Here is a 26,538-nt window from a genome sequence, read left to right on the forward strand (position 1 = left end):
CAAAAGAAATAATTATTGTTAGACTTTTAACTAAGTTGATCAAATTTTTTTATTACTCCTTGCAGATTTGCAGATCTTGGTTATCAAACTCACTTTGTTATAATATCAATTTAACTTTTTATTAGTTAATAAATTATAATTTTGTACAAATATATTTACATATTGTGCAAATTAATGCAGTGCTACTTTAGCTCCCTCTGAAGTAACATAGTTTTCAAAAAAGAAAAAGTTATTTTCCCATGAATTTGATTTCCAGACCTCAGAATTAGATTTTGAGGTCTCGAAATCAAAGCAAAATCAAAGCATCATGGGTGTTTTTTCTTTCGTTATTATCTTGCATTTTTGACGACCAATTGAGCTAAAACTTTCACAGGTTTATTATTTTATGCATATTGTTGAGAAACACGAAGTGAGAAGACTGGTCTTTGAATTTGTTGTATAGTGTCCAGTGTCTTTAAGCCATTGAAAGTTACATACTGTAGATTTGAACTTTGTGTCTGGTAGTGGTACAGGCATGATCTTTTTGCTAAGCAATAAATGCAAGGGATACCAGTCATTGCAATTGTACACCATGGTACTTTTAGTTTGCAATACATTTCTGCTAAGCAAGTTTTTTCTATGCTAAGCAAGGTTTTCCTATGCTGTTTTGTGCTTACAGGCTTTACGAAATTGGGCATGCACTGTTATGTAGTTTGATAATAAAAGAACAATTTTGAAATAGCCTTAAGTCAATTTTAGTGAAGTGGGTTGCTGTTAAACATGTTAAATATTTTGTAGAAATATACAATCAAATCAATTATCATTAAAGGAACACGTTGCCTTGGATCGGTCGAGTTGGGCTTTGAAAAGCGTTTGTAACCGTTTTTTATAAAATGCATATGGCTAGAAAGATGTTGTAAAAGTAGAATACAATGATCCACACAAACATGCCTCAAAATTGTACGGTTTTCCTTTTACCTCGTCGACTAACACGGTCGGCCATTTATGGGAGTCCGTGTTAGTCGACGAGTAAAAGGAAAACCACGCGATTTCGAGGCAAACTTGTACTTACAAACAATGTATTCTACTTTTAAAACATCTTTCCAACCATATATGCATTTTATTAGAAAAAGGTTACAAACGCTTTTTATAGACCAACTTGTCCGATCCAAGGCAACGTGTTCCTTTAATTAAAGGGAAGGTATATTATGTACATTTGGTATCACTCTTAAAGGTAATGGCAATAAAAACCTTTGGTTAGATAGTAATTAAAGCATTTTGAGACATTTATTTTGATGGTTATAATGATAAAATTTTACAGTTTTTATGCCCCAAAGTATTTCTGAGATTGTGTATTTCCATGGAAATTCTTCCTGCGTGGACCTTGGCTCCGGGTTTTAAAAAACGGGACCACCTTTTGAAATTAAATTTTAAATCTGATCATGGAGTCCACATGACTTGCAGAAGTCCTTTCAGAATATCTCCAATCTCAAGACAAAAATACGACGGGAAAATAAAAACACTGACTGTCTATTTCAGAATTAAGGCCAGGTCCAAAGCTGGGACTTTGTCTATAGCTAAATCAGTGCATCTGCCAGTAAGAAGAAACTATGAATAAATAGTAAACTTGCGGGTACAACCATGTGTAATTCTCTTTTGAGTGAGTGAAGCCAACATTGGCTCTGCAAAGAGCCAGTTTGGTCTCGACGCTTCGATTAGTATACTCTGCTGGTCTTCAGGAGAATCTGTCAGTGTAGAAGCAAAGGCAGATGAGTCGAAAAGTCACAGTTTTGGACACGGCCTCAGTCACGTTTTCATTTCATTGGGCAAGCGTTTGTTAGACTTGAAGAGGTCCTTTCAAAATTCATCATCATCTCCAATTTCAAGGTACTCGTCGTACGACTCGCGATTGCAGTTCCCTTCCGGCGAGAAGACATATTTGTGGAAAGTTCCGTCTACGCAGACGGCAATAACTGACGTCTGTGGTCCAAAGGCGCATGCACAAGCACACTCGGCTGGAACAGTGAAATTAGCTAAACCCCACTGGGATTCAACATACTGGCCCAGAAATCCCATCTTGGAGAACCTTTAAAGAAAAGAAAGAGTAATAACTAGAAATGTGTGTGTTTGGAAATTTTTTTGTATCCTTACCAAATCCTGTAAAATTCCTTTAAATATAGGGTGCGTTCGATGTCTGAATAGCTTTGACATCATTCCAGGGGCTCACCCCCGGGTCAGCCCCATGTGCCCTGCTTGTGGAACAGGTCCATTGGGGCTGGCCCAATGTGCATGACGTGACCACGAGAGGGCAAGTGATCGTTCGATTAGCTCTTGTCAGGGGCTCACCCGAATAAGCATTGCCGGTCGACACATGAAAGCAAATCAAATGCACCCAATGATTCTAGAAAGGAATAGAAGGATACTTACGTTGATCGTCGGTTTAATGAAGTTTCTTTCAAGGCAAATATGTGGACTGTTCCTTTGTCGCTCGAGGCACACAGGTACGCGGAGTCATTACTGAAGTTAATACTGTAGGAGCAGAAATAAAATAACCACAATTAAGTCTGAATGAAGACCAGGGCCTTTTTTAAACCTCAGCTTGGGGTTCGGCTTGGCTTGGGCTCTGCACATTGCGTATGCAATAGAAACACAGTGTGTATGAACCAGCCTTCGCGGCTACACATTTTTGGGGCAGAGTGTATTTTGCACACAGTGGTTCAAACATCAGCAGATGGAGCCTGGAGTCGGAGATGAAGCCCAAACTGGTTTTGTCTGCGCAAGGTCAACCTGAGGCCGGCTTTAGGCTTTGAGGTTGCTGTGCGTTTGGGAAAACAGTAGACTGCAATTGTTGGGCTTTGAGGTTGTTGTGCATTTTGGAAAAGCAATAGACTGCGGGACTTGTTAGGGTTTGAGGTTCTCTGGCCCCTTGCTACAATTACTGGACTCTGTGTTCCAGTGGTCCAGTGAAATAATTATCTTACCAGTACAATGTTGCCGGATCGGCACCTCTCCTGAGCTCGATTAGCAACTTCCGACTGAGAGTGTCAAACACACGAATCAGAGTTCCCTAGGAAAATACAGAGGTTCATTGGTGAGATTTATTACTATAAAAAGGTCTAAAATCATGATTGAATTTTAGGAGTATGTCAAAACATAGTTGCAATGAAGCATTCCCGCCCTTTGTAGATTTCAAGGCTGAGCTTGGGGTGTGAGTTTGAATCCTGGTCATGACATTTCTGTCCTTGAGCAAGCCGGTTCACTATACCAGTATTTGCTTCTCTTCACCCAGGGGTATAAACTTGTACCTGCGAGAGTAGAGGTTGATAATGGTTTGAAAAAGCCTTTGGAGTGCACGGCAGTCCAGGGCTATGTACTCCCTAGGGAGCTGAGAACGATTTAATACAGGGCCCAATTTCATAGAGCTGCTAAGCACAACAATTTGCTAAGCATGAAATTTCTTCCTTGATGAAAACAGGATTACCAACCAAATTTCCATTTGTTGCATATTGCTTGTTGTTGATATTCAGCTGTTGTTCGCTCATCCTGAAAATCATGTGGAAATTTGGTTGGTAATCCTGTTTTTATCGAGGCAGAAATTTCATGCTAAGCAAATTTTTGTGCTAAGCAGCTCTATGAAATTGGACCCTGTATTAAATCGTATACTATGAGAAGCGGGAGGCAAGGGGTCACCTTTGTGGAAGGAACTACCCAGTCAGTTTTCCTTGTGGGATGTTATCTGGTTTTGAGAAAGAGGTAATTTCTCACCAAAATAATAAAATACTTCAGTCCTGAAGCTTTTATTATGCATCTGAAAGCACATAAATTTGTGCAACAAGGGTGTTTTTTTCTTTATCTATATTCTCTTGCAACTTTGATGACCAATTGAGTCAAAGATGTTCACAGATATGTTATGCATAGGATGAGAATGTGAGAATACTGGTCTTTGACAATAGACCCTTCCCATGAAATATGCAAATTGCACATTGCGCGTGCGCACTAACATTTTGGTTGGCAAAATGAGGGAACATCGCGCTGTTTTGTACACGGCTAATGGGTGCGTGACGCAAACGCGATTGCGCGTCTGCTTAGTGCACAACTCAATGGCGTTTGCCAACTAACAGGGTCTGTATGCATGCATGAATATGATTAGCATATTTCATGGGAAAGGTCTATTACTAAAGGTGTCTGGTGACTTTATAATTACCTTGATCGAGGCTGTAGCAACCAGTGTTCCTTCCTGGTTGACTGCAAGGCAAGCAATGTCTGTCTGATGTGCGTTGATGGTTACCGGTGAGCTGGAAGTGGCTGGTTCCGTATTGGTTAGATCGGCGAGCTGTATGCTGCCTTGTTTGTGACCGGGAAAGATCAGGAGTTGATTGTCGTTGCCTGGGCTTACCTCACAGAGGCCTGGAAGGGGATTTTTTTTTAATTTTTTAAAATCAAACAATCTTATTCAATATATATCATGCCGAAACAAGGCACTAGTCAAACTCACTATTTGTTTATTTGCTCATCAAAAAGATAATGAACATTTGTAAAGTTCTATATCTGTCAGAAAGACACTCCTGGCACATAGTAAAAGAACACTACTAATGATGGTACTAACAGCCAAGACCGAACAAGTGTGTTTTCAAGTTAGTTTTGATGAGATAAAATATTAAATTTTCACAAGCAGATGACAACCAAATTGTTGGTGGATGCTGCAACTAATTGCTCCGACAGATTGAAGAGAACATTATATTTTGAATGAAGCAATTCCGGCATATCGCACAATTTTACAAACATTAGCAAACATCCGTGGAACTAGAACGCAGCCCAGGACTGCTTCCTCCAAACTTGCGAACAAGTCGTTAATGGTTTGTTGCGGTGAGATAGTCCAGTCGTGGTGGTGGCGTAATTGAATTGAAATGAATGGTTTATTCGTCAAGTATACATGCACTGTTCTTACAAGATCACTGCTCTTGCGCGAAGCTGCTGATTGCCGACTACTACTCCCCCACAGACTGCACAGCGCAAGAGCAGTAGTCTCGCAGGGGCCAGCAGTCTGGCAAGAATATCACCATTGTCGCAGAAACTTTAACGACTTGTCCACAAGTCTAAGGGATGAGCTTTCGGAAGAGTTGGGTGCTTGGTGTCTCATGAGATTTTATAGGAATTAGAAATAATTGAAACTTACATCTTAGATTCGGTCTGGTGTCAAACGTTAACAGCTTTTGAGGGTTCTGTGGGAAGCTATAGACAAATATTCTGGTTCTGAGGACAACGATAATTCTGCAAAAAACAAAATTAGAAACTCTAATACAAATATTCTAAAATAACGTTTTCAAGCATTATAACAACACTGAAAACAGAAACCATATTATAGTTATTGTGTACACTTTAAATCATTGGTTTAACCCCAACACCAACGTGTGTAAGCACTGCCAAAACATAGGATTCGAACTGCCTCTAGCCACCGGGCAACCCGGTAGTCTAGTTGGTAAGACACTGCTCTAGAATTGCAAGGGTCGTGGGTTCGAATCCCACCCGAGTAACATGCCTGTGATATTTTTTCACAGGACTCGGGAAAGTACTGAGTATACAGTGCTAACACACATCAGTGTATGGGTAAAAAAAAAAAAAAATTAATATTCTTTAACCCCGATGCAAATTTAACATCTCTTACTGTATACTCTGTTCACTGTTCGTAAAATTGTTCCCATGTGGGATTCAAACCCAGGACCATTGCCATCTAAATCTTACCGCCGAGTTCAGCACATACGATCACCATTCTGCAAGCACCAAATGTTTGCCTTAGCTGTGTAAGCGAAGAATGCCTAATTAGAAAGAGTTTGCAAACGTACAAGCCATACTTCTCTGCTAAATGTGAAACACGCTTGGCATAAGCACAGAATTCCCTGCTTCCGCGAGCGCCGATTCTTTGCTTATGGTAAGCAGAGTCATGAAACTGGGCCCTGATGTCTTACCAACTAGACCAACGAGACTGCCTGGTAGCTAGAGGCAGTTTCGAATTGAAACACTTACTTGTCCCTTCGTAGTCTGACTGCCAGTATGACCGACGGAAACGTTAACTCCAGAACAAATTTCTTCTTAGCATCGTCCCAAATAAGGACAGTGTTTTCGGCAAACTTTGGCATACTACCGCCACCTTCAAAGAAAATAATTAAATACAATATGAAATTGAGAAATAAAATGACTCGTATTTCTGAGCTAAAAATTTAAGAATTAAAGAAGCAAGGAATGAACAATGGAAAAGGAGACGAAGGGGAGGGGGTAGAGTGAAGGGGGATGGTTTACCCACAAGAGGTTGGAAACACAAAAGACAAAAGCAAAGGTGGGAGGGCTAGAAAAGGTTTTTAGTGAATGAGAGAGGCTTAAGTGGGGGACATAGAAGAATTAGAGGAATTGTTTTTACCTACGATGGCGATGAGATTTGTTCTGTAGAGCATCTCTACCTGAGACACGCTTCCAATTTCATCTTTATCTGAAAAAAATAAATAAAATGATTTAGGTGAACGAAGACAATAGGAGACTTTCTGTGACGATAGGTGGCAGCATTGTTCTCAGAATTATGCGCAGGCTCAGAACTACGTAAACAATGGAAATTTACCCGTTAAGTCTGCTGCCACCTAGCGTTGGAAAGTCTCCCATTTAACAGAAGTGGGATTTGAACCAGCAACCTCTGCATAAATATGCCTGTGGTCTACCAACAGAGTTATCTAGCCATATAGCGGTGGGTTCTATGTTTTGGTTAAAAGTCCATGAACAGGGAATCAAACTTTTCACTGGACCCCCAGTTAAAATAGCACCGGGCCTGTAAACTCTTGATTAGGCAACTCTGGCTGTCTTGGGTTTGTTCAAGCTGACTTTCAGTCTGATAAGTCTCTCGTAGTTTGTTAAGTGTCGATACTTACCTAATCTGAATTTCTCAGCTAGAGGTTCGGTGTTATAAATCCGTAGTCCTCCTTCCATTCCACATGAAAAACAACCTATGAAAAACAAGAAGTTTTAAAAAGAAGTTGACCAGGATTGGCGATAGTTTTCAAAACAAACAAATGACACAAATGTCAGAAAGAAGGGCATTGTTGAATTTCCAGTATTAAGGCCCGGTCCCATTGCAGCGATAACGACGAAAAGAGAATGCATTCCATTGGTTGAATGAGCGTGTGCGTATTCTGCGTGGAGCAAGTGCACCAATGGAATGCGTTCTCTTGCGTTGTTATCGTTCTCGTTATCGCTGCAGTGGGACCAGGCCTTTAACCAGTCCCTCCTGATCCATTTGATTGAAGTCAAACTGAATGTCCATTCAGGAGTGATCTGTACGACACCCTGGCTTAATATCACAACCGGTGACTTTAGAGTTCATCTCTGAGGAGATGAGAAAATGTCTAACTAGACTGCTTCACAGAATCAGGCTGCCTCCAAGTGTAACTAGCAGTAGTAGGATTCTGAATACTCCAAGGGTCAGTAAGATCATGCTCGCCTTAAAAAAAAAAGACTGAGAACTCTTTTCCTAGCTTACCATGATCTTGGTTGAAGTGAAGGCTCAGGATTCTATGAGTTGCCATTTTATGCTGACTGATATGACCATTGGGAGGTTACATTAGGACGAAACAAAAGTGATGATCGGACAAATTTTCCTGAAGATAGAAAACATATGAACTATTAATTTTATTAACATCAAATTCTGATAGATAAAGATAGCCACACATCAATACTCACAATAGACCGATCCAGTAGGCTCCGCCCACGACGCACGTGTGAGCAAGAACATGTGGCAGTGTTGGGGCTCTCCAATGCCTTTCTGCACAACTCTGCCGCGCGCGCCAAGATACGCGCGCGCATGTCTGACCTTATTTGTCGGACCTTCGTCGCGTTGTGATTGGTCAATACGCAACGGGGCGGAGCTTAGTGGATCGGTCTATTGTCAGGCATTGAAGTTACATCTTGAAGGAATGAAGGGGCACTTCTATGAGGAAAATGTGTTTTTGAATTTAACATTTGCAAAGGGCACCACAGCAATAGTTCCAGGCATGTCCAGGAGTCCCCGGCCGGAACCCCACCCCAAAGTTCATTTTCTCTCGACGACACAAAAAGTGGATCCCAAAAAGTGAAAACACAAAATTATTGAACCATTGGCATTGTTTCCGTATAGCGCCACCAGTCACCACTTTTTCATTCGATATGAAATGATTTAGTATCTAATTTACCTCAATGAGATATCCTTTTTTGTAAAAATGAGTGAACAAGTGGTGGCGCCATACGGAAAGTTATCCTAAGTTAAGTTTTCAAATTGTAATCATAAACAATAATTAATTTAAACATTAGTATTTTTAACAATGTTTTAAAATCCCAAACCCAACTCCAAAATAACATGCCAATTCTTGTCCCCCAAAACACAAGTTTCAAGAAGACATTCATCCTCACTGACTGAACAGCTATCTAGATAATTATCTGTAAGAAATTTACTTATTTTACCTTCAAACAACTTGCATACTTGATGTTTTTGTCAGCAGAAATAGCGCAGTTGAAAAGTGTCAATAAATAAATACATCGTGTGAGGTCAAAGGTTGCCTGTACTTTTTATTGTTTTGACGGGTCGTATCTGGGATCTTCGACTTTTTCCAAGAGGGGTTTCTTAATTTTAGTTAAACTTTACCAGTCCTCTGTGGTAAATTTTATACGAGATATTGTATACTAATCAAAGCGCGCGTGTGTCTTTATGAAGAAAGACTTAGTTAAGTTTACTTTTGAGCTGCACACGCGGGAACTGTAGGGCGCCCCCATGTCACATTTTGTGCAGCAGAAATTTTGAGACTGACCGCTTATTTTGATGAAGAACATCTTACAATCTATAGATTTTAAGAAGCAAATTCTCAGACGAACAGTGGGTAGGTAAGTATGTTCATTTGCTGTCCTCCCAATTTGCAGCAACTTATTCGTTGTCTCTGTTGCGGGTATACTAAGTAGGCATGGCTAAATAAATTGCTTGCCGAAAATTTGAATTGAGGTTGTTTCTCATCATCATGATCATGGGGATGGAGGCAAAATTAGACCCGCCCCCCCAAAAAAAATGTCATAATATTATGAACATCTTCATTCTTTATTTAATAAAGGATAACTTTCCGTATGGCGCCACCACTTCTTCACGCATCTTTACAAAAAGGGATAGGGCCTATCTCATTGAGGTAAATTCGATACTATTTCTACAGTAGGCCCCCTACTATATTAATATATTTCATATCGAATGAAAAAGTGGTGGCGCCATACGGAAACTTGTCCTGATAAATAATAGTATAATATATTGTACGATATTAATTAATGTTACAAATACAATGTTGTTACTTCTGAATCTGAACATTCATCGTCCACTCACAAAAACGCAAATCAAACTTCAAGGTCAAGAAAGACGCAAGATTTCCTTTGATTTTGAATTCGATTTAACAGGACCAACAAGAACGGTGACTGATACTAGAATCTAGATAGATAATTTCGGTAAATGTTAAAACCTTTTGGTGTGCGGCCAAAATATCATTCAGAAACTAGTGTGATCATTCTTATTTCAAGAACACAAAAACGCAAATAGAAACTTTTCTTCACACACAGTTATTGTAATTTCAGCTCTTTACTTTACAAACCTTTGACGAAAAAAGCATTTCCATGGTAACAAGTTTGCATGACAACCAAGAACTGACTGAAGTTGTACACTGGTCTCATTTGTGGCGAACAAGATGACGACTAGGACTTCCAGGAGCCAGAGTACCAGTGAAAGGAACCAACCATTACAGACAGGGTTTTCATCTTTCCTGACGAATGTGGAAGATGACGGGACAGTAACGTATTTCTGGTGAGATCATCAAAATAGACTTTTATCCTGTCCGCTATTTTTTGAGTCAGATTTTTATTTTACTCCCAAAATGGTAGAAATGCAGGCGTGGAACTGCAAGTAAGCCATGGCCTTCGGTGCCCCCGGTCTTGGCCTTGGTGCCCTTCATAGTTTCCCATAGACTACGATTTTCCAATGATGCCTTTCAGTGCAAAATTTCCTTGCCCTTTCAAAATGTTCAAAGATGAAATTTCTGGCCAGACGCACCCCTAGGATGTGTGTTCGCACTGTGCAAAGGGTCAAATCTATTTTCTATGAACGAGATTTTATCAAGGATGGGGATCTAGCCAGCCTGGGATTGATTTCAAAAAGATAGTCTTAATTTAGGACTAGTCCTAGGACTTTAGGAGTTAAGGCTAGTCCTAAGTTAGGACGAGTAACTTGTACTATCTCCAGATAAAACTAGTCTTTATAACTTTTTGTGAAATCCACCTCTGAGCTGAGTGGAGGGAGCTGGACCTAATTTCATAAAGCTTTTAAGTAGAAAAAACTGCTTAGCAATTTTTTTTGCTTAGCCAAATTTTTACACCTGTTATTTTTTGTTTCCGATTGAAGGCGTGCCCACTCCATCACAGCTCTAATCTGCCTCATTGCATCCCTCCTGTATGTTTCCATTGTTGAAGATCAAACAAAGGATGTGGAATGGAATGTTAAAAGGTAAGAATTATACTTGCAACTCTTCCAGCAAGGCTTACTACAAAGAACCTTTAGGCCTGCATACTTCACAGAGGCAACAAGGCGATTGCCTCCGTGCCCCTGGTTATTGCCTTGGTGCCCATGAAAAGCTCCAGTAGAAATTTACACTTTCCAATGGGGTGCCCTTTACCAACTTGGAGAAATGCCCTTGCCCTTTTAAAAAAACCAAAACAGGCCTGTGTGTTTATATAGTCATACCATAGATCAGGCGACCTCAATCTTATATTTAGACTTCACCCAGTCCTTCCTAAACCTTACTTCAAAGTCACCAATGGATGATCCTATATTCCAAGTGAGATTAAGTTAAACATTTTTGGACTGTACCACTTCTTGATTACAGGGGTATTGTTGCGTGCATCTTGGTATTCTGTGTCTTTGGTATGACCCAGGTACGAGATGGCCCCTTCCGGCGCCCTCATCCAGCTCTCTGGAGACTTGTCGTTTGTATGAGTGTTGTCTACGAACTGTGTCTGGTCTTTTTGCTCTTTCAGGTACGGTTGTAGTCAGTTTTTAGCCACTATGGACAGTGCTGAGCAAAATACATTGTGCCGCCCAGCACAGATTAAAACAAAAATATTGCCCAATGTGTATTGATCGGAGACACAGCTAATGATAAGAAGTCACAGAGAAAGAACACAGTCAAATGGCCATTCAACTTATTGCATGGCCCTATACACAAACAGTCTAGAAACCTGGGGTGGATTTCACAAAGAGTTAGGACTAGTCTTATCTCGAGTTAGGACCAGTTACTCGTCCTAACTTAGGACTATCCATGCAATTTGTATATCTCCTAGGACTAGTCCTAAGTTAGGACTAGTCCTAACTCTTTGTGAAATCGACCCCTGGGCCCTTTCAGAAATAATGGCATCATAGTCATAGGTTAATTCAATGCCTCATTACCTATTGTAATCGTTTTAAAATTACATTGCGTGAGCCGTGAGGGCGCTCTCACTCTTCCGGGGGTATATTCATTCGTACCCATAACAGATATGAAAGACTGGAACACATTAACAAAACAGACATCTAATCCGTCAGGGACAACAAGACATTTACAGGAGCCGATACAACCCACCTCTAAAGCAACTTAAAACTACGGTGCAACAAATGTGACAGAACGCCTATTGAATCTGTGCACGACAAATTGCATATACCCCCGGCAGTGATAAAAATATATTTAAGGGCGCCCTCATGCGACCAAAAATAAGGCGCATTGCTTAACTTTTGTTTTTATTCTCCTCCCCCCCCCCACCACCTTGCCTTTAGACGGCTGATGATGCTCGTAAACTCATTGGTTACCTGGACCCTGCATTGGGGAAACCCCTACCTGAGCAGTCCTACGCTGAGAACTGTAAGATTTATGATCCAGAGGGCCACCCAGATAACCCATGGGCTAACTTATGGGTAAGTTACCCACCTTTTTCATGTTATGATAATAATACCTACCAAGCACCTTTTTTCTATACATACTTCCACCATGCAAAGTTTCAAATCCTACGAATAACGATGACATACTTTCTGATATCATTTTGTTACAGGACAAAATTGATGTCTTTGTCATCGGGCACCTTCTGGGATGGTACTTCAAGGTAAGTCTCGTCATCTAACCATTTTTGTTCCAAGGTTGAGTATTTGTTCCTTGCTCTATAGTCTGCAATGAAGGTGTGCTTTTACTCTGGCTCCGCCTACTGAGTTTATGAATATTTTTTGATTACTTTGAGTTTATGAATATTCACAATTACTTTGAGTTTATGAATATTTATGATACCTTTGAGTTTATCATGATTATTCATCAGATGCTAATGATAAGAGATTACTGGGTGTGCTGGGTCATCAGTATTATGTTTGAGGTGCTGGAATACTCGTTGGAGCATCAACTGCCGAACTTTGCTGAATGCTGGTGGGATCATGTGAGTAAGAATTGAAAGTTTACCTTGCCTGATAACTATCCTCTTATTTCCACCTGGCACAAGCCTCCACGCTCTTTTTCCATTTCCCTAATAACCCAGTTACACACAGACGCCACTACTATACAATGGAAAAGTGGCCGAAAGCGTGGCCAATCCAATCGTTGTGGGCCAAACATGGGAGGATCTCCATGAGCGTGGTTTGGTCGGGAGGTGATCTCCTAGGTCGGGAAGCTGCTTTCTCTCCCCTGGCTTGTTATGAACGTGCTCAAAATAAGTGTGGTAGGGCCGTGGCCAAAACTATGTGGGTTGAGATTTCCGTGGTCGTAAAAAAAAGCGCAGCACTGTCGCTTACTATTTTGAAGTAGAAACAACTGCTATATATAGGATTAAAACATGTTTCCAAAAACCAAAGGTATTGCCTTTATAACCCCTCTGTTTTTACCTTCACAGTGGGTCTTGGATGTCATTATCTGCAATGGTGCCGGTATATGGCTAGGAATGAAAACTCTCAATTACCTAAATATGAAGAAGTACCAATGGAGTGGTCTGTGGAAAATACCCTCTTATTCGTAAGTAGTTGTCGCCATCTTGGTCTAGTACCCTGTCTACACAAAAAGTAATGAAACCTAATTCTCATTACACCCAAAAGGAGACCTGACTTCTTTTTGTGTAGACAAGACCAACTAGACTAACCAGAAACCATAGAGCACAAGGAGATTGACTATATGAACCATGCACTGGAGCATGGTCGACTATGGCCAATTCGACAGTTTCTGGTCACGTGGCTCACCCAAACTTGCTCATAGTTATTAGCTATACGTTGATCAATAATATTAATAATAACGACAATAATTTTCTTGATTTTTCCCAGGGGAAAGTTAAAGAGAATTGTTCTTCAGTTTACTCCATATAGTTGGACCCGATTTGACTGGCAACCCACGGCTAATATAACGCGTTGGCTGGCTGTTCTTGGAATTATATCTATGGTAAGGGAAACTCTTTAGAGACCATTATGCAAGTTTTTGAACGCCGTAACCAGAAAGCTCCATTAAAGGATTTGGTACCATGGTGGTTGGAGCGCTTGGCACCATTCCGAAAGCACTTGGGAAACATGACGAAAAAGAGACAAACGTGAGGATCCTGAGAAAAACCCTTGAGATCTAAGGCTTAGGAGACGTTGCCTGTCTCGAAAAGTTACCTGCTCAAAGGAAAATGATATATTTCTTTTGCTTACTGTGATTAGATGAAATAGTATTCTGATTTAATAGATGGAAATTTGCATCAGTATAAAGATAAGATCATATTTATTTCGCGTTTACCCATGTACACCGATGTGTGTAGCACCAGTACTTTTCCTGAGCTTTATGAAAGAAATCACTGCATGCTACTCGGCTGGGATTCAAACCCACGACCTCTGGATTTCATGAGCAGTGTCTTACCAAATAGACCACTGTTCTGAGATTGCCCAATAGCTTGACGCAGTTTGAATCCTATATTTAGCAGTGGGTATCGCAATTATCTGACTTCTTAATTTTCTTACCTGATCTTCACAGTATCTCTTAGCGGAGTTGAACACATTCTATCTCAAGTTCATCCTATGGATTCCGCCTCCTCACATGCTGAACTGGCTCCGATTGGTCCTTTACGTCCTTGTAGGGTCCTGTGCGCTCCGAGAAACCTTCCAATACATGAGTGATCCGTAAGTACAAGATCGATTTTAACCAGCCATGCTACCATTAGGCTGGTCCCCTGTCCTTATCTGCAAGGATAACCTGACTTTATCCGCAAGGATAAAGACAGGTACTGGTTTTACACAACCAGTGATTTCATTGAATACAATGATTTCATTGGATAATCTTGCAGTGACTTTTGCTGTCCATAATGCCTAGTTCTTCAGATGGGACATAAAATTGTTGAAAGAACCCACTGCACTTTTCGAAAACAGAAGGAGTTTCTGGTTTGATTGGCTGCTTATTGCGCTAGGCACCTTGTAAACATGATTCTATGTAAAAGGAGTGGGTCTCAAAGATCAATGTTGCCCCACATATAGCTTGCAGGTAAATACTGACGGTGAAGTTCCTTAAGCGTCCCTGAATGACGGATAAGCGCACTTTTTATGAAGCCATCAATATTATTATTATTCTCTTCATGAACAGTGACTGCAAGCAATTTGGCCAGCAGTCTTGGGTCACGAGCGCCATTGTCTTCACTGAGCTTCTAATCGCCATCAAGTTCGACCTCCCTCTCCTCCTGAAGCCGTTTCCCCGGTACATCGCCATTGGCTGGCTCCTTGGCCTCATCGCAATCATCACCTGGACCGTCTGGAACTTCTGTATCCACCGGGTATCCTTTCGTTTCTGGCGATGGACGATAGCGAAACCGAAGACTACCATGGATGAGGATCCGAGGCTTGCTGCAGAAACGGATGATGAAGAGGTTGACTCTAATGGTGATGGGCAGTCCGCTGAAACGGACTCGTCTGGTCCTATGACGAGGTTTCGGTCACAACGCCGTGACGTATCATAGGGTTTACAAAACAGGACTCCATGCCCCAATTTCATAAACTTGCTTAGCACAAAACACTGTATAATACAGGCTTTATGAAACTGGGGCAAGTCCTTGTGCTAACTTTTTTCTTATGAATGTAGTCCTATGTGAACCTGGTCCTATGGGCTTGGTAGCTGTGCATTTGACTAGCCGGTATAGCAAAAAACACTACTTATCAGAGCCCAAATTCATAAAGCTGTATAGCAGAAAATTCTGCTTAGCAAATTTCTTGGCTAAGCAAGAAATGTCCGGAGTACCAGTCACAGCAATGGTAACTGTATATTGTTCTGGTGTATGGTTATAACCAATTTTTTGCTAAGCCAATTTTTTTGTGCGCTCACTGCGGATACGGATGATGATGGTAAAGAGATTGAAATTAACAATGCTAAAAAGGACTCGTTTATGATGAGGTATCGATCACAACGCCGTGATTTAACCTAGGGTCTACTTTTTTTTATTGCGTCTTCATGAATGAAGTCTTTCTAAGATTCAGCTAACAAATGGAAGAACATGTTACTGTATGTTGATGAAGTGTTTTTAAATTTGCTTTTCAATTATCCGAAACAGGTGCAATTCATTCGACTCCCGAGATTCATTGGAAAAAATGAACAACGAAATATGAGTACTAAACTTTTTATCAAACCAAAAATGTGTTTTATGTAGCAGTGTTTACATATAATCATGTAAAAAAAAAATGCTATGTTTTTTTACTGTTTCCAATTCATTGCCAATTATCATGACACTGACCGTACAGTAGTGCACTTTAAATTTGAGAAAATCACTGTTGTTAAAAATATTCTGTCTTTTTTAAAAAGCGGGACTAAGGCAAAGACCAGGTAGTCTTGGTCCACAAAGACCAGGGTAGTCTTGGCTCAAGACGTTACTATCTCATAGTCAGAGTGAGCTTTTCATTATTAATTCTTCGCGGCTGAAGCTAGAAATCAAACCAATGATAGTGATGCCCTCTGTTGTTTGAATTTATCCATGCAAAGGTCTTTGAACCAATACTAAGACCAGGGCCAACCACTACCTCAGTAGACTTGATGACAAGTCGTTAGGCGCTGCCTATTTGTCCGCCGTTCATGCAACAGTGACAGTGCGATTATACACATGCAACAGTCGTAGGTAGTGCGTGGCGACTGACTCACACACACATACTGAGATCAAGGGTGAGTGTACCGTCCCCGTAGCTACACCGCGCTTAACAATTACCGTCTTGACTTCAAGACTACTACCTCAGGGAAATTCCAGGGTTTGTTTGAAGCAGCCACTGGACCCACTGGCTAGATTAGTGATATATAAGATGTTAAATTTGTGTCGGGGATAAAGGATATTAATTTTGTTTTTTTACCCATACACTGATGTGTGTTAGCACTGTATACTTTCCCTGTTGTGTGACCCGCTGCCAGAACAGCGGATTCGAACTGCCTCTAGCTACCGGGCAACTTCAGTAGTCTAGTTGGTAAGACACTGCTCTAGAACTGCAAGGGTCGTGGGTTCGAATCCCACCCGAGTAATATGCCTGTGATATTTTTGTTCACAGGGGCAGGCTAGGTGTACAGTGCGAACACTGGGTAAAAACTTGGTGTATGGGTAAAAACCAAAATTAATATTCTATGTTAGGGATGTTTGAAGCTTTACATGTTGTGAATAATAAGAATAAACTATAAAAACTTATGGGTACAACCATGTAACAGTTCTGTTGTGAAGGAGTGTTGGCTCAGAAAAAAAGCCAGTTTGGTCTCCACATTTCGAATAGTACATTCTCTGCTGGTATTCTTTTCTTCTGAAGACCAGAAGAGTATACTGTTCGAAACATCAAGACCAAACTGCCTCTTTTCAGTGAGCCTGCACTCCTTCAAAAGATATTGATTACATGGCTGTACCCGCAAGTTTACTATTATTTATAGTTTGTTCTTAAAGGAACACGTTGCCTTGGATCGGACGAGTTGGTCAAAACAAAAGCGTTTGTAACCGTTTTTTATAAAATGCATATGGTTGGAAAGATGTTTTAGAAGTAGAATACAATGATCCACACAAGTTTGCCTCGAAATTGCGTGGTTTTCCTTCTACTGTGCGAACTAACATGGTCGGCCATTTATGGGAGTCAAAATTTTGACCCCCATAAATGGCCGACGTGTTAGTCGACGAGGTAAAAGGAAAACCACGCAATTTCGAGGCATGTTTGTGTGGATCATTGTATTCTACTTTTACAACATCTTTCTACCCATATGCATTTTATAAAAAACGGTTACAAACGCTTTTCAAAGACCAACTCGACCGATCCAAGGCAACGTGTTCCTTTAAGGCCAGAGTCTACTAACTAATAGCATTATAGCATTATATTGATATAAAAAAAATCAATTATGAAAACTTTAACAGTTTTGAGGTTTGTTTCTTATACTTTTGTAACGTGTATTTATCTCTGCATTGCATTCTATTAAATATAACAGTGAACATTATATCCGTCCATAATAAACAAAAGTATTGAAAGAAAAACCATGAATTTCTTCGCTTAGCAGTATTGAAGTACAGCCTGTACCTAACTGTTAGCGTTGGAAATCGCATCAGATTAGTTTTTGCCTGAACTATTAACCTAACAGGAACAAATAGTATCCATAAGGCATTTTGTTTTAATTCTGAAATATGGCTTATTAAAATCTCTCTTTCTTTTTTTGGAAATCTCTCTTTTTGGTGGGGGAAAAGGTCACAAATGTTGAATTGTATTTAATGAAAGATAAAAATGGCCTTTGAAAGGATTTGTGTTTGTTGTTTGACTGGATCTAATCATTTGTGAACTTCTGTATTAAGTTTTTGCCATATACATATGTACATCTAGTACATCGTGTTGTTATATGGGGTAATTCAGCTTTTCCCAAGAATATGCTAATTACACATATACATGCTTATGAATGGCATGCGTCTTAGTGTTGTAGCCTTAGGCAGACCTACAAACGCTAGTAAATTGACAAAATGTCAAGTGAGACGTTTATTCTGGGGAAGCCCACTTCATTCAAACTAGCCTCAGAAACATAATAAATATACTGAGCTAATTCACATTGGGGATTTATGTATTGTTTGATTTGATGAGTTATTACTGGTAATAAAGAATGTTTAACTTCAGTCAATTGCTTTTAATTATTTCTTTGTTTTGTGTCCTTGAAAATTCTTCAAAAATATTGCTTGTGGAAAATGGAGATGCTAAAATGCCATAAACAAGTGTCAATTAAGAAATACTATTGTAACCTTAAGACAAATGATGAATTAATGCAATTTTTTGTAAGTTTCCTTAATTCAGGAAAAACATGCAAATTTATTCGGGACTATTCCACTTTAGGACTGGGGGAGACACCACCATTCTAAGGTTCTTTTTTTTTTTAATTAACGAACATTCCTTTTCCCCTCCCTTCATATAGTTTTTGATAAAAGTTTTGAATAATGGAATAATCTCATGTTCCCTTTGAAAAATTTTTGTTGCCAATTTCACTTTCGTTATTATTATTTTACAATAACAACGATTTGTTAATCTAAGATCATGAACAGAAATAAACCATCCACACAATGTAGGCCTACATCTTAAATAAATTCAACTTTCGCGCTTGACCCTCTATTTATAATTAATGTCTCCGTCCACAAAAATGGACTCGCCCGTCTCTCATAACGAGGCTATGACATAGAGGTCGCCATGTTAAGAGAAAAAACGCAGACTGTCGAAATTCCTCACAGATCCGTAACAGAACATCGGTTAAAATTATCATTTTCTCTAAACTGAATGGGCAATTTTTAGTTCCACTGATAGAGGGAGGATCCCAGATCAACACAAATGCACAATGCTTAAGTTATTTTCCTTAAAACAGGAGAAAAGGGACGGCGAGGCGGCCGGAAAAAAATCAGGAGTTAACCAGAAAAGAGCCTCCGCAGCACAGTTACGATGCATGAAAGGTGAATATGTAAACGTAGTGTACAAAATAGTGTTTGACATAAAATGAGAAATGTTGACATTTTGTGTTTATTCATGACGTGAAACTATGACTAATGTGTAGAGTATTGGGATTTGTTTTAGGCGTTGTGGGTGGTTAACAATATTTCATAAAATCATTCTGCAGGAACTTGGTTTGGAATGGAAGACGATTTCATGAACTTTATTTTCTTTTTAAATTTTTTAATTAAGTGTTGCATTCCATTTGTTGTTGTACTTTCCTAAATGACTTGCATGGATGTATTGAATTCAGTTAACTTTATAAATTGTATTTGTATACATTTTTATTGGCACTTACTCCTCTTTGATTCATCAGAAGATATAGACTCCTCATTTGATTATAATTTGAACATGTTTATATCGCTAGCTAGGCCTATTTTAGTATTTTGTTATTGACGATTAAATAATAATTTCTTTGATCTATAATATTAAATTTTAACGATTATATTCTGAATCTGAAATCCATCAAGCATCAATACATGCATTCGGATTTTCATTGATGTTGGTGTTTTGTGTCTCCTGCCATTTTTTTTAACCTGATCCATATTTTGAAGTTACTGAAAATACTAAATACGATACAGGTTTCGTTCTTTGTTTTGGTTTTTCTATATTCATTGTTTGTAAATGTGCATTACATTTTTTCAGTCATGTCGTCAGTACTAAAATCAAACAGTCATGAGTCACCCTGACAGATAATCCGGAGAGATTTACCGTATCCTGCCACCACTTTCTACCAAAAGGAATATCTCATTTGAGTAAATTAGATACTAATTTCATATTCAATAAAAAAAGTGGTGGCAGGATACGGATATTTTTTCCTGATTGTAATCCACTCTGATTTGTCTTACTTGCTTTCTTCTAATCGAGACTTTTGATGTTGACTTTTTCTCCAGATATAAGTGAACTAAACCTACCGAAAACCTGCCAGATAGAATACCCTGATCCTGACGACATACTCAACTTTAAACTTGTTATCACACCAGACGAGGTAAAGTTGTTGGGTAACTCCCCACTAATCAACCCAAACCCTGGTTAAAGTCCAACATTTTGCTGTTGAGTTATTGAATTGTATGATGCTGGACCTATGTGTAGGACTGACTCTAGTAAATTGACCCTATGCTTTACATAAGATCAGGGCCTAATTTCATAGAGCTGCTAAGCACAACAATTTGCTTAGCATGAAATTTTTGCCTTGATAAGAACAGGATTTCCAACCAAATTTCAACGTGATTTTCAGGATTTAAGCGAACAAAGGCTGAATACCAGTAACAACCAATGCAACATATGGAAATTTGGTTGGTAATCCTGTTTTCATCAGGGAAGAAATTTCATGCTAAGCAAATTATCATGCTTAGCAGGGCTATGAAATTGGACCCTGGTATACCACCATTACCAGATTTCAACAGCTTATGTGTTAAATTAAATGGTGTTGTGAGTTTGTTAGAGTGAGCATGTTTTTTTTTCTTTTATTAGAAACTACTCAAGTGAGTTAAGGTTTAATGGTTGTTTGAATTCTCTTCTTTTGCCTCCTTTTCATTTCCTCACAACTTGTTTTGAATGTTTCCCAATTTCAGGGTTTCTACAAAAATGGGAGGTTCTATTTCAGTTTTAAGGTAAGTTCAACTTGTAATGCACTCTGATGGAGGGGTTCCCCTTGTGTCAAAGTTACTAGAAACTACCTCTGTCTCAAAAGCTATGTTACTTCAGAGGGAGGTAGTTTCTCACAATGTTTTATACTATCAACAGCTCTCTGTTGCTCATTACCAAGTAAGTTTTTATGCTGGTATGTCTTTTTAGTAATTACCAAGGTTTTCATGAAATGAGTTTAAGTTTTCCTTATAATTTTGTTCTCATCGCAGATTGGCCAGGGTTACCCTCACGACGCACCAAAGGTCAAATGTGAAACAATGGTCTACCATCCCAACATTGACCTAGAAGGAAACGTCTGTTTAAATATATTAAGGTAAGAAATAGACTTGTATCATGCTTCTGCCAGATTTTATGTAGGAGAGCTGAATGCACGAAACCAATCAGTGACTTCAAGGCCGTGTCCCAAACAGCGACTACGGCTTAGCGCGTGTCTGCCTATTCTTTAACACTGGCAAACGCGCTGATCTAGCCGTAGCTGTAGCCAAAGTCGCCCATTTCGGACATGGCCTAAATAAAAATGTTTTACGGTCATCAGTTATTGCATATTCTGCATTATACAAGTTTATGATTGTATTGCCCTTTTTGTTGGGTTCCCTGCTCACATATTGACAGTTCTTCTCATTCTAATTTAAGGGATCAGACTACATTTTTCCTTTCAGCCATGAAATTTTGCCCTGTTGAATTGTGTTCAATATGCATGAAGTTTCATGTTGTATTCATGTGTTATTGATATTGCCATCTTTGTAATTGTGTAATACTGTCACCTTTTTACATTTTTCATCCATGTATATTTTCCTGTGTAATTTGACCTTTGTTCGCCCCTTTGGATTTTTTTTACCCTGGTGTTCCTGGTTGTTGAAGCGCCTTGAGCGTCACTACATTAGCACTGTATAAGAATCCACTGTTATTGTTATTATTTGTTTGTTTTGGAATAAACCATTAATGACTTTTGGCTGTACTGTAGGAGCCATGTAAGCTTCTAATTGTGACACAATGCAACAAAGTGTGGTATTTGAGTTGATTGCTAAATGCAATAAATGACAACCTCTACTAACTGTTGCATTGCATTTTGTTGTGTGTATAACTTGGCAGGCTTAGTGAGGAAATACTTATGCTAAAAATACATGATTGTTTTTATATGGGTGTTGTTGTTAAAATGTATTTTTACTTTTGCTAATGATGTTCATAATTCTCATGTTATTTTGAGGGTTTTAGATTATAATATTACCTAATGATTTCACCCAGTTTCTTTCCCTTTCCCCCATTTCCTCACAACCTCTAGCAACTGGTGAATTGTGTTGTATTCGGCAGGCCTAGATATGTTTATATAATGCTATAGTATAATTAACGTGTTTTTTATGATACAATTTGTACAATGCATTCTCAGTTTTGTTGTCATTATTTCTAGTGAATTATCATGTTATTATGATTCAATGTGTACAATGCATTCTTAGTTTTGTTGTCATTATTTATAATGATATTTATAGTTCTGTTGTAATTTTGAGGTACTTTTATACACGTTTATGATCAGTGCTAAGTTTCATGGCACTGCGCATCGCAAAATGAGTTTTACCTAATATTCCACTTGTTGTTTTATCCTTTTCCTGACAGAGAAGACTGGAAACCCGTTCTGACGATAAACTCAATCATATATGGCTTGCAATTTCTCTTTTTGGTAAGCTAGGAAGAATCTGAACATCACAAACAATGAATATAATTTGGTTTTACCCTTACATCAATGTGCATTGAGCACTGTATACTCGGTACAAGGGAAAGCACTGAGTATGCAGTGCTCAATAAACATCAGTCTAGCGATTAAGAGCACCAGATTCAAGTTCTGGTGTTTCTGATCAGCAGAGTGTGGGTTCAAATCACCAGCTGTGACACTTGTGTCATTACAAGCAAGACACTTATCCATGATCCTTCGGATGGGACGTTAAGTCAGTGGTCCCATGTAGCACCTTGTAAACCTTAGCATGGTGCTATGTAAAAGGAGTAGGTCTGATAGTTCAAACAAAGTCCCACATATCTTGCAGTAAAATACTGAACATTGTAGCACCTTGAGCATCAATGAGTGGCAGATATTAGCACTTTATAGCAAGCCACTATTATTACTATTATTATCATTAAACAGATTAACAAGTAGGAGGTATAACTTTATAGTAGGTCCTCAATCTATTGTTTCTTATTGATACCAAAGGATGCTTTTGAAACATTTTCATATTTTTTTAATTTTAGGAACCTAACCCTGATGATCCCCTTAACAAAGAAGCTGCAGAGGTCCTCCAGAACAACAGACGACTCTTCGAACAGAACGTCTTCAAGTCGATGCGAGGAGGGTACGTCGGTAGCCAATATTTTGAAAGGTGTCTCAAAGTATGATGACATCGCCCCGTGTTTCCTTATTTGTATTTGTGTGTGTCCCCCTTCCGGTTTCCCCTATCCAATCTCCATTCCCCTTGAGTTTTAAGTGGCAAGCCACCTCTGCTTTAAGATAATCAAAAGAAAGAGTATTAGGGTGAAGGTTACAGCAGGTCGAAGATGGGGTTAAAGCAGGGCTCGAATTTGGGGGAAAATCCACAAGACCATTGGGCTTGTTTCTCGACATGTTTAGTGGCCCAGAAATGTCAAAAAAGGTTTCATTTACTGGAGTGGTGTCCAGCTGATGTGTTTTCTCTGAGCATTATTTTCTGCTGAATTGCTTTTTTGAATTTCGACCGAGACCTATTAGCCAAAACGGCATGACTGTTCCATTTTTAAAATCTAATCAAATTGTTTTGAAACAGCATTACAGAATTAGGCCCAGTTTTATACATCCCTTGCATTGGCGGCCATTGCTGGTCAAACAATGTACACATGCATGCGTGTACGCGCAACTGTCAGTGAGGGCACTGTTTTTGGCTTTTGGCAAGGAGTCTAATGCAAGGGTCTATGTCGAGGGCCCAATTTCATAAAGCTGCTAAGCAGAAAAAAACTGCTTAAACAACTTATTTGCTAAGCAAACAATTCAGTGGGCCACCAGTCACAGCAATGTAAACTTATGTTAATTTGGTTGGTAACCTTTCTCTATTATTGTAGGCAATACTTTTCTGTGCTAAGCAAGTTTTTGTGCTTTTGAGTTTTATGAATTTTGGCCCTGGACTGTTTACTGTCACGGGACATTTCCTGGCTTAATGTCTTGTGTATTGTTTGCATAGCCTGACGTTTTCTTATGTCAAAATGCCTCTTATTTATTTCATGAAACAGATCTTTGGGTTGTTTTAAACTCTCTGATATCATGGCATGGCTATCTTCGTCTGGTTCCAAGATATTTTCCGGTAATTACCAAGTTTTTCGTTTGAAGTTCAAATTCTCGGCCAAGTATCTGAGTTATAGAACGTACAACAAAAAGGTGGTGGCTAGTTGAGATAAACCAATTTTGTACATGCACCAATTTATTAAACAGTTTGGTGCATGTCAAAGTGGCAATCGGGGAGTGGCAGTCAAAATGTCATACATTGTCATATAATTTAACATTATTGGTACATTATTGTTTTTTTCCTGTGAAAAACTGTCTAATTATTAAAACAAATTTCACATTTTTTTAAACAGAATTTCCTTTGAAAGGTTTTGTCTTTAATTTAAGAGTTGGTTGGCTGATTTTGTACGCATGTACATCTATTTAAATGAATAAATAATTTCATGTATTTTTATTGGACAGATGATAATAATGATTTTGTGGAACAGAGATACCTGGAATTTTACCAGTACCTTAATTGCTCCCAATTTAATTGTTCCTAAAAATGCTTTAGTTTAATGGCCAGGCCCCTTGCCTTAAGGGGGTTAACATGGCTAGGGCCCAAGTTCATAAAGCTGTTTCACAAATTCCTTTGCTTAACAAGAAATGAGCAGGATACCAGTCAATTCTAAGCAAGAGTCTTCTGTGGTGAGCAAGTGCTTACAGGCTTTTTATGAAATTGGGCCCAGTGGCTTTTTGCCAAACCTCTGCTGAGGCTTTTGTCTCTGGCTTAAGACTTTGTTTGATGTTTTAAACACTGTACACAAATCGGACTCAAGTTCTGGTGGTTAAGTCATCGACACTTGTGTCCTTGAGCAAGACACTTGACCTTAAGCTTCTCTCCACCCAGGGGTAAAATGGGTACCTGTGAGGGCAGAGATGGTTTATGTGAATGATTAGCTTGGAGCGCAGTAACTCGCAGCACGGACTGTATACTCCCCAGGGAGCTCCAAAGCTGAGGTTTGGAAAACGCCACAAGAAAAGTGTCTACCCTTAAGGAATTTTGGGGCATGTAAATAAAAAAGGGGGTGCAGTCACTTTGTCAGATATTTGTCCGATTATAAATGTGCAGTTGGGACAGAACACACCATTTTCAAAAGCTGTATGTACGTTCGTGTCATTTTGTGAGACCCGTTGTTTTTTGGAGTATCCATAAATGACTATGCTGCATATATGAGTCCTTTTAAATGTTTTGTCGTCTGCTCTGAAAATAATTTTGTTTACTTATTATGATCATCACATTTTGTAAACAAGTATTATTTATTAAACATTATGAACACTTACAAGAAACTAACTGTTTTGCAACATCTTTGATTGAGGTCCGGTTTCGTTTAAAGCCTTAAAGGAACACGTTGCCTTGGATCGGACGAGTTGGTCAAAACAAAAGCGTTTGTAACCGTTTTTTATAAAATGCATATGGTTGGAAAGATGTTATAAAAGTAAAATACAATGATCCACACAAGTTTGCCTCGAAATTGCGTGGTTTTCTTTCTACTGTGCGAACTAACATGGTCGGCCATTTATGGGAGTCAAAATTTTGACCCCCATAAATGGCCGACGTGTTAGTCGACGAGGTAAAAGGAAAACCACGCAATTTCGAGGCATGTTTGTGTGGATCATTGTATTCTACTTTTACAACATCTTTCTACCCATATGCATTTTATAAAAAACGGTTACAAACGCTTTTCAAAGACCAACTCGACCGATCCAAGGCAACGTGTTCCTTTAAGCCAAAGCGCAATTTAATTGAGCTGCCTAAGCACAACAAAACTAAGCTTGCCAAAATAAGGTTACCAGCCAAAATATCATGTCGCATGATGATGTATATCTGTGACTGGTTTCCTGCAAACTTTTGCTAAGCAGAAAAAAACTGTTTAGCAAAACTTGTTGATTTCCTGGAGCTTAAGCACAAAAAGTACTTAAGCACAACAAAATAATGATTACCAGATTAAGGTTACCAGCCAAACTACTGTGCCACATGTACAAATTGTGACTGGTGTCCTGATCATTTCTGCTTAGCAGAAAAGTGTCAAGCAATACTTTCTGCTTATAGCAGCTCTATAAAATTGGGTCCAGGTTTCAGCAATTGACAAATTGCTTCTTGTGAAAACTAGCATATATTTTGGGTTCCAATTTGGGGTAGTTTTATATCTCAATATTGGAATAATCTCCAGGTATGAACCAGTGATGACTTCACAGGTGAATACAATAATTGAAAAGGGATGGATTGGGGTATAAGGAATTCCAATCGGGGTAGTTTCAAGGGGTTATGTTCACCCAAGGGGGGTACTTCACTCGTCCCCAGCGCCTTGCTTTAACCAAAGGCGCTGGGATGGGCAAACGTATCATGCACGCACATTGGTTTAATAATGCGCAGTCCCATCATGCATCACACTCACACTGCACCGTATTTCTATGCACTGTACGCATGACGTACTTCCTGAACAAAAATCTGTGCAAGCGATTAGCCCATCCCAGCGATCCTGGATAGACTGGCCGCTGGGGCCGAGCGAAAGGGGGTACTGAGTAATGATACATATTTGTCAATGTGGGACACTAGGTGGCAGCAGACTTTCCAAGTAACTCCATTGTTCCTGGCAATGTGCACATACTCAGA

At 39.3% G+C, this 26,538-nt stretch overlaps 3 protein-coding genes across 5 annotated transcripts; 2 read left to right on the plus strand and 1 right to left on the minus strand.

The window, feature by feature from the left end:
* Positions 1 to 981: 981 nt before the first annotated feature.
* Positions 982 to 8,538, minus strand: LOC139953787 (WD repeat domain phosphoinositide-interacting protein 4-like). Its single transcript, XM_071953352.1, has 10 exons — positions 8,458 to 8,538; positions 7,502 to 7,619; positions 6,894 to 6,968; positions 6,395 to 6,463; positions 6,004 to 6,127; positions 5,156 to 5,250; positions 4,184 to 4,386; positions 2,961 to 3,046; positions 2,407 to 2,508; positions 982 to 2,065 (listed from the first exon to the last, which is right to left on the minus strand). The coding sequence occupies exons 2-10, from the start codon at positions 7,545 to 7,547 to the stop codon at positions 1,837 to 1,839; spliced, it is 1,029 nt and encodes a 342-aa protein (XP_071809453.1). The 5' UTR covers positions 7,548 to 7,619; positions 8,458 to 8,538; the 3' UTR covers positions 982 to 1,836.
* Positions 8,539 to 8,763: 225 nt separating this feature from the next.
* LOC139953788 (phosphatidylserine synthase 2-like) lies at positions 8,764 to 17,085 on the plus strand. Of its 3 annotated transcripts, none has more exons than XM_071953353.1 (11): positions 8,764 to 8,874; positions 9,601 to 9,826; positions 10,421 to 10,522; positions 10,902 to 11,052; positions 11,825 to 11,962; positions 12,097 to 12,147; positions 12,355 to 12,468; positions 12,919 to 13,037; positions 13,340 to 13,454; positions 14,022 to 14,167; positions 14,625 to 17,085. In XM_071953353.1, exons 2-11 carry the CDS (start codon positions 9,711 to 9,713, stop codon positions 14,992 to 14,994), a joined length of 1,422 nt encoding a protein of 473 aa, XP_071809454.1. In that variant the 5' UTR covers positions 8,764 to 8,874; positions 9,601 to 9,710; the 3' UTR covers positions 14,995 to 17,085. The 3 variants fall into 3 exon arrangements, with proteins under 3 accessions (XP_071809454.1, XP_071809457.1, XP_071809456.1); XM_071953356.1 differs by having other exon boundaries at positions 9,633 to 9,826; XM_071953355.1 differs by having other exon boundaries at positions 8,764 to 8,870.
* Positions 17,086 to 18,702: 1,617 nt separating this feature from the next.
* LOC139953789 (NEDD8-conjugating enzyme Ubc12-like) lies at positions 18,703 to 25,258 on the plus strand. The gene is made up of 6 exons (XM_071953357.1): positions 18,703 to 18,957; positions 19,888 to 19,982; positions 20,569 to 20,607; positions 20,854 to 20,957; positions 22,256 to 22,319; positions 22,883 to 25,258. Exons 1-6 carry the CDS (start codon positions 18,846 to 18,848, stop codon positions 23,024 to 23,026), a joined length of 558 nt encoding a protein of 185 aa, XP_071809458.1. The 5' UTR covers positions 18,703 to 18,845; the 3' UTR covers positions 23,027 to 25,258.
* Positions 25,259 to 26,538: the final 1,280 nt, after the last annotated feature.

Source organism: Asterias amurensis, chromosome 22 (assembly GCF_032118995.1).
Source record: "Asterias amurensis chromosome 22, ASM3211899v1".
Classification (NCBI taxonomy): Eukaryota; Metazoa; Echinodermata; class Asteroidea; order Forcipulatida; family Asteriidae; genus Asterias; species Asterias amurensis.

What these genes read in the sequence shown, in the direction of transcription:
- LOC139953788 (XM_071953353.1), top strand. Translation starts at nt 9,711, where the DNA reads ATGACGACTAGGACTTCCAGGAGCCAGAGTACCAGTGAAAGGAACCAA. An exon ending in GGGACAGTAACGTATTTCTG is followed by an intron (nt 9,827 to 10,420) that starts GTGAGATCATCA and finishes TTCCGATTGAAG; the next exon opens with GCGTGCCCACTCCATCACAG. An exon ending in TGGAAAATACCCTCTTATTC is followed by an intron (nt 13,038 to 13,339) that starts GTAAGTAGTTGT and finishes GATTTTTCCCAG; the next exon opens with GGGAAAGTTAAAGAGAATTG.
- LOC139953787 (XM_071953352.1), bottom strand. Translation starts at nt 7,547, where the DNA reads ATGGCAACTCATAGAATCCTGAGCCTTCACTTCAACCAAGATCATG. An exon ending in AGCTGAGAAATTCAGATTAG is followed by an intron (nt 6,464 to 6,893) that starts GTAAGTATCGAC and finishes TATTTTTTTCAG; the next exon opens with ATAAAGATGAAATTGGAAGC. An exon ending in TCATTAAACCGACGATCAAC is followed by an intron (nt 2,066 to 2,406) that starts GTAAGTATCCTT and finishes TTTTCTTTAAAG; the next exon opens with GTTCTCCAAGATGGGATTTC.
- LOC139953789 (XM_071953357.1), top strand. Translation starts at nt 18,846, where the DNA reads ATGCTTAAGTTATTTTCCTTAAAACAGGAGAAAAGGGACGGCGAGGCG. An exon ending in GGTTCTATTTCAGTTTTAAG is followed by an intron (nt 20,608 to 20,853) that starts GTAAGTTCAACT and finishes TTCTCATCGCAG; the next exon opens with ATTGGCCAGGGTTACCCTCA. An exon ending in GTCTGTTTAAATATATTAAG is followed by an intron (nt 20,958 to 22,255) that starts GTAAGAAATAGA and finishes TTTTCCTGACAG; the next exon opens with AGAAGACTGGAAACCCGTTC.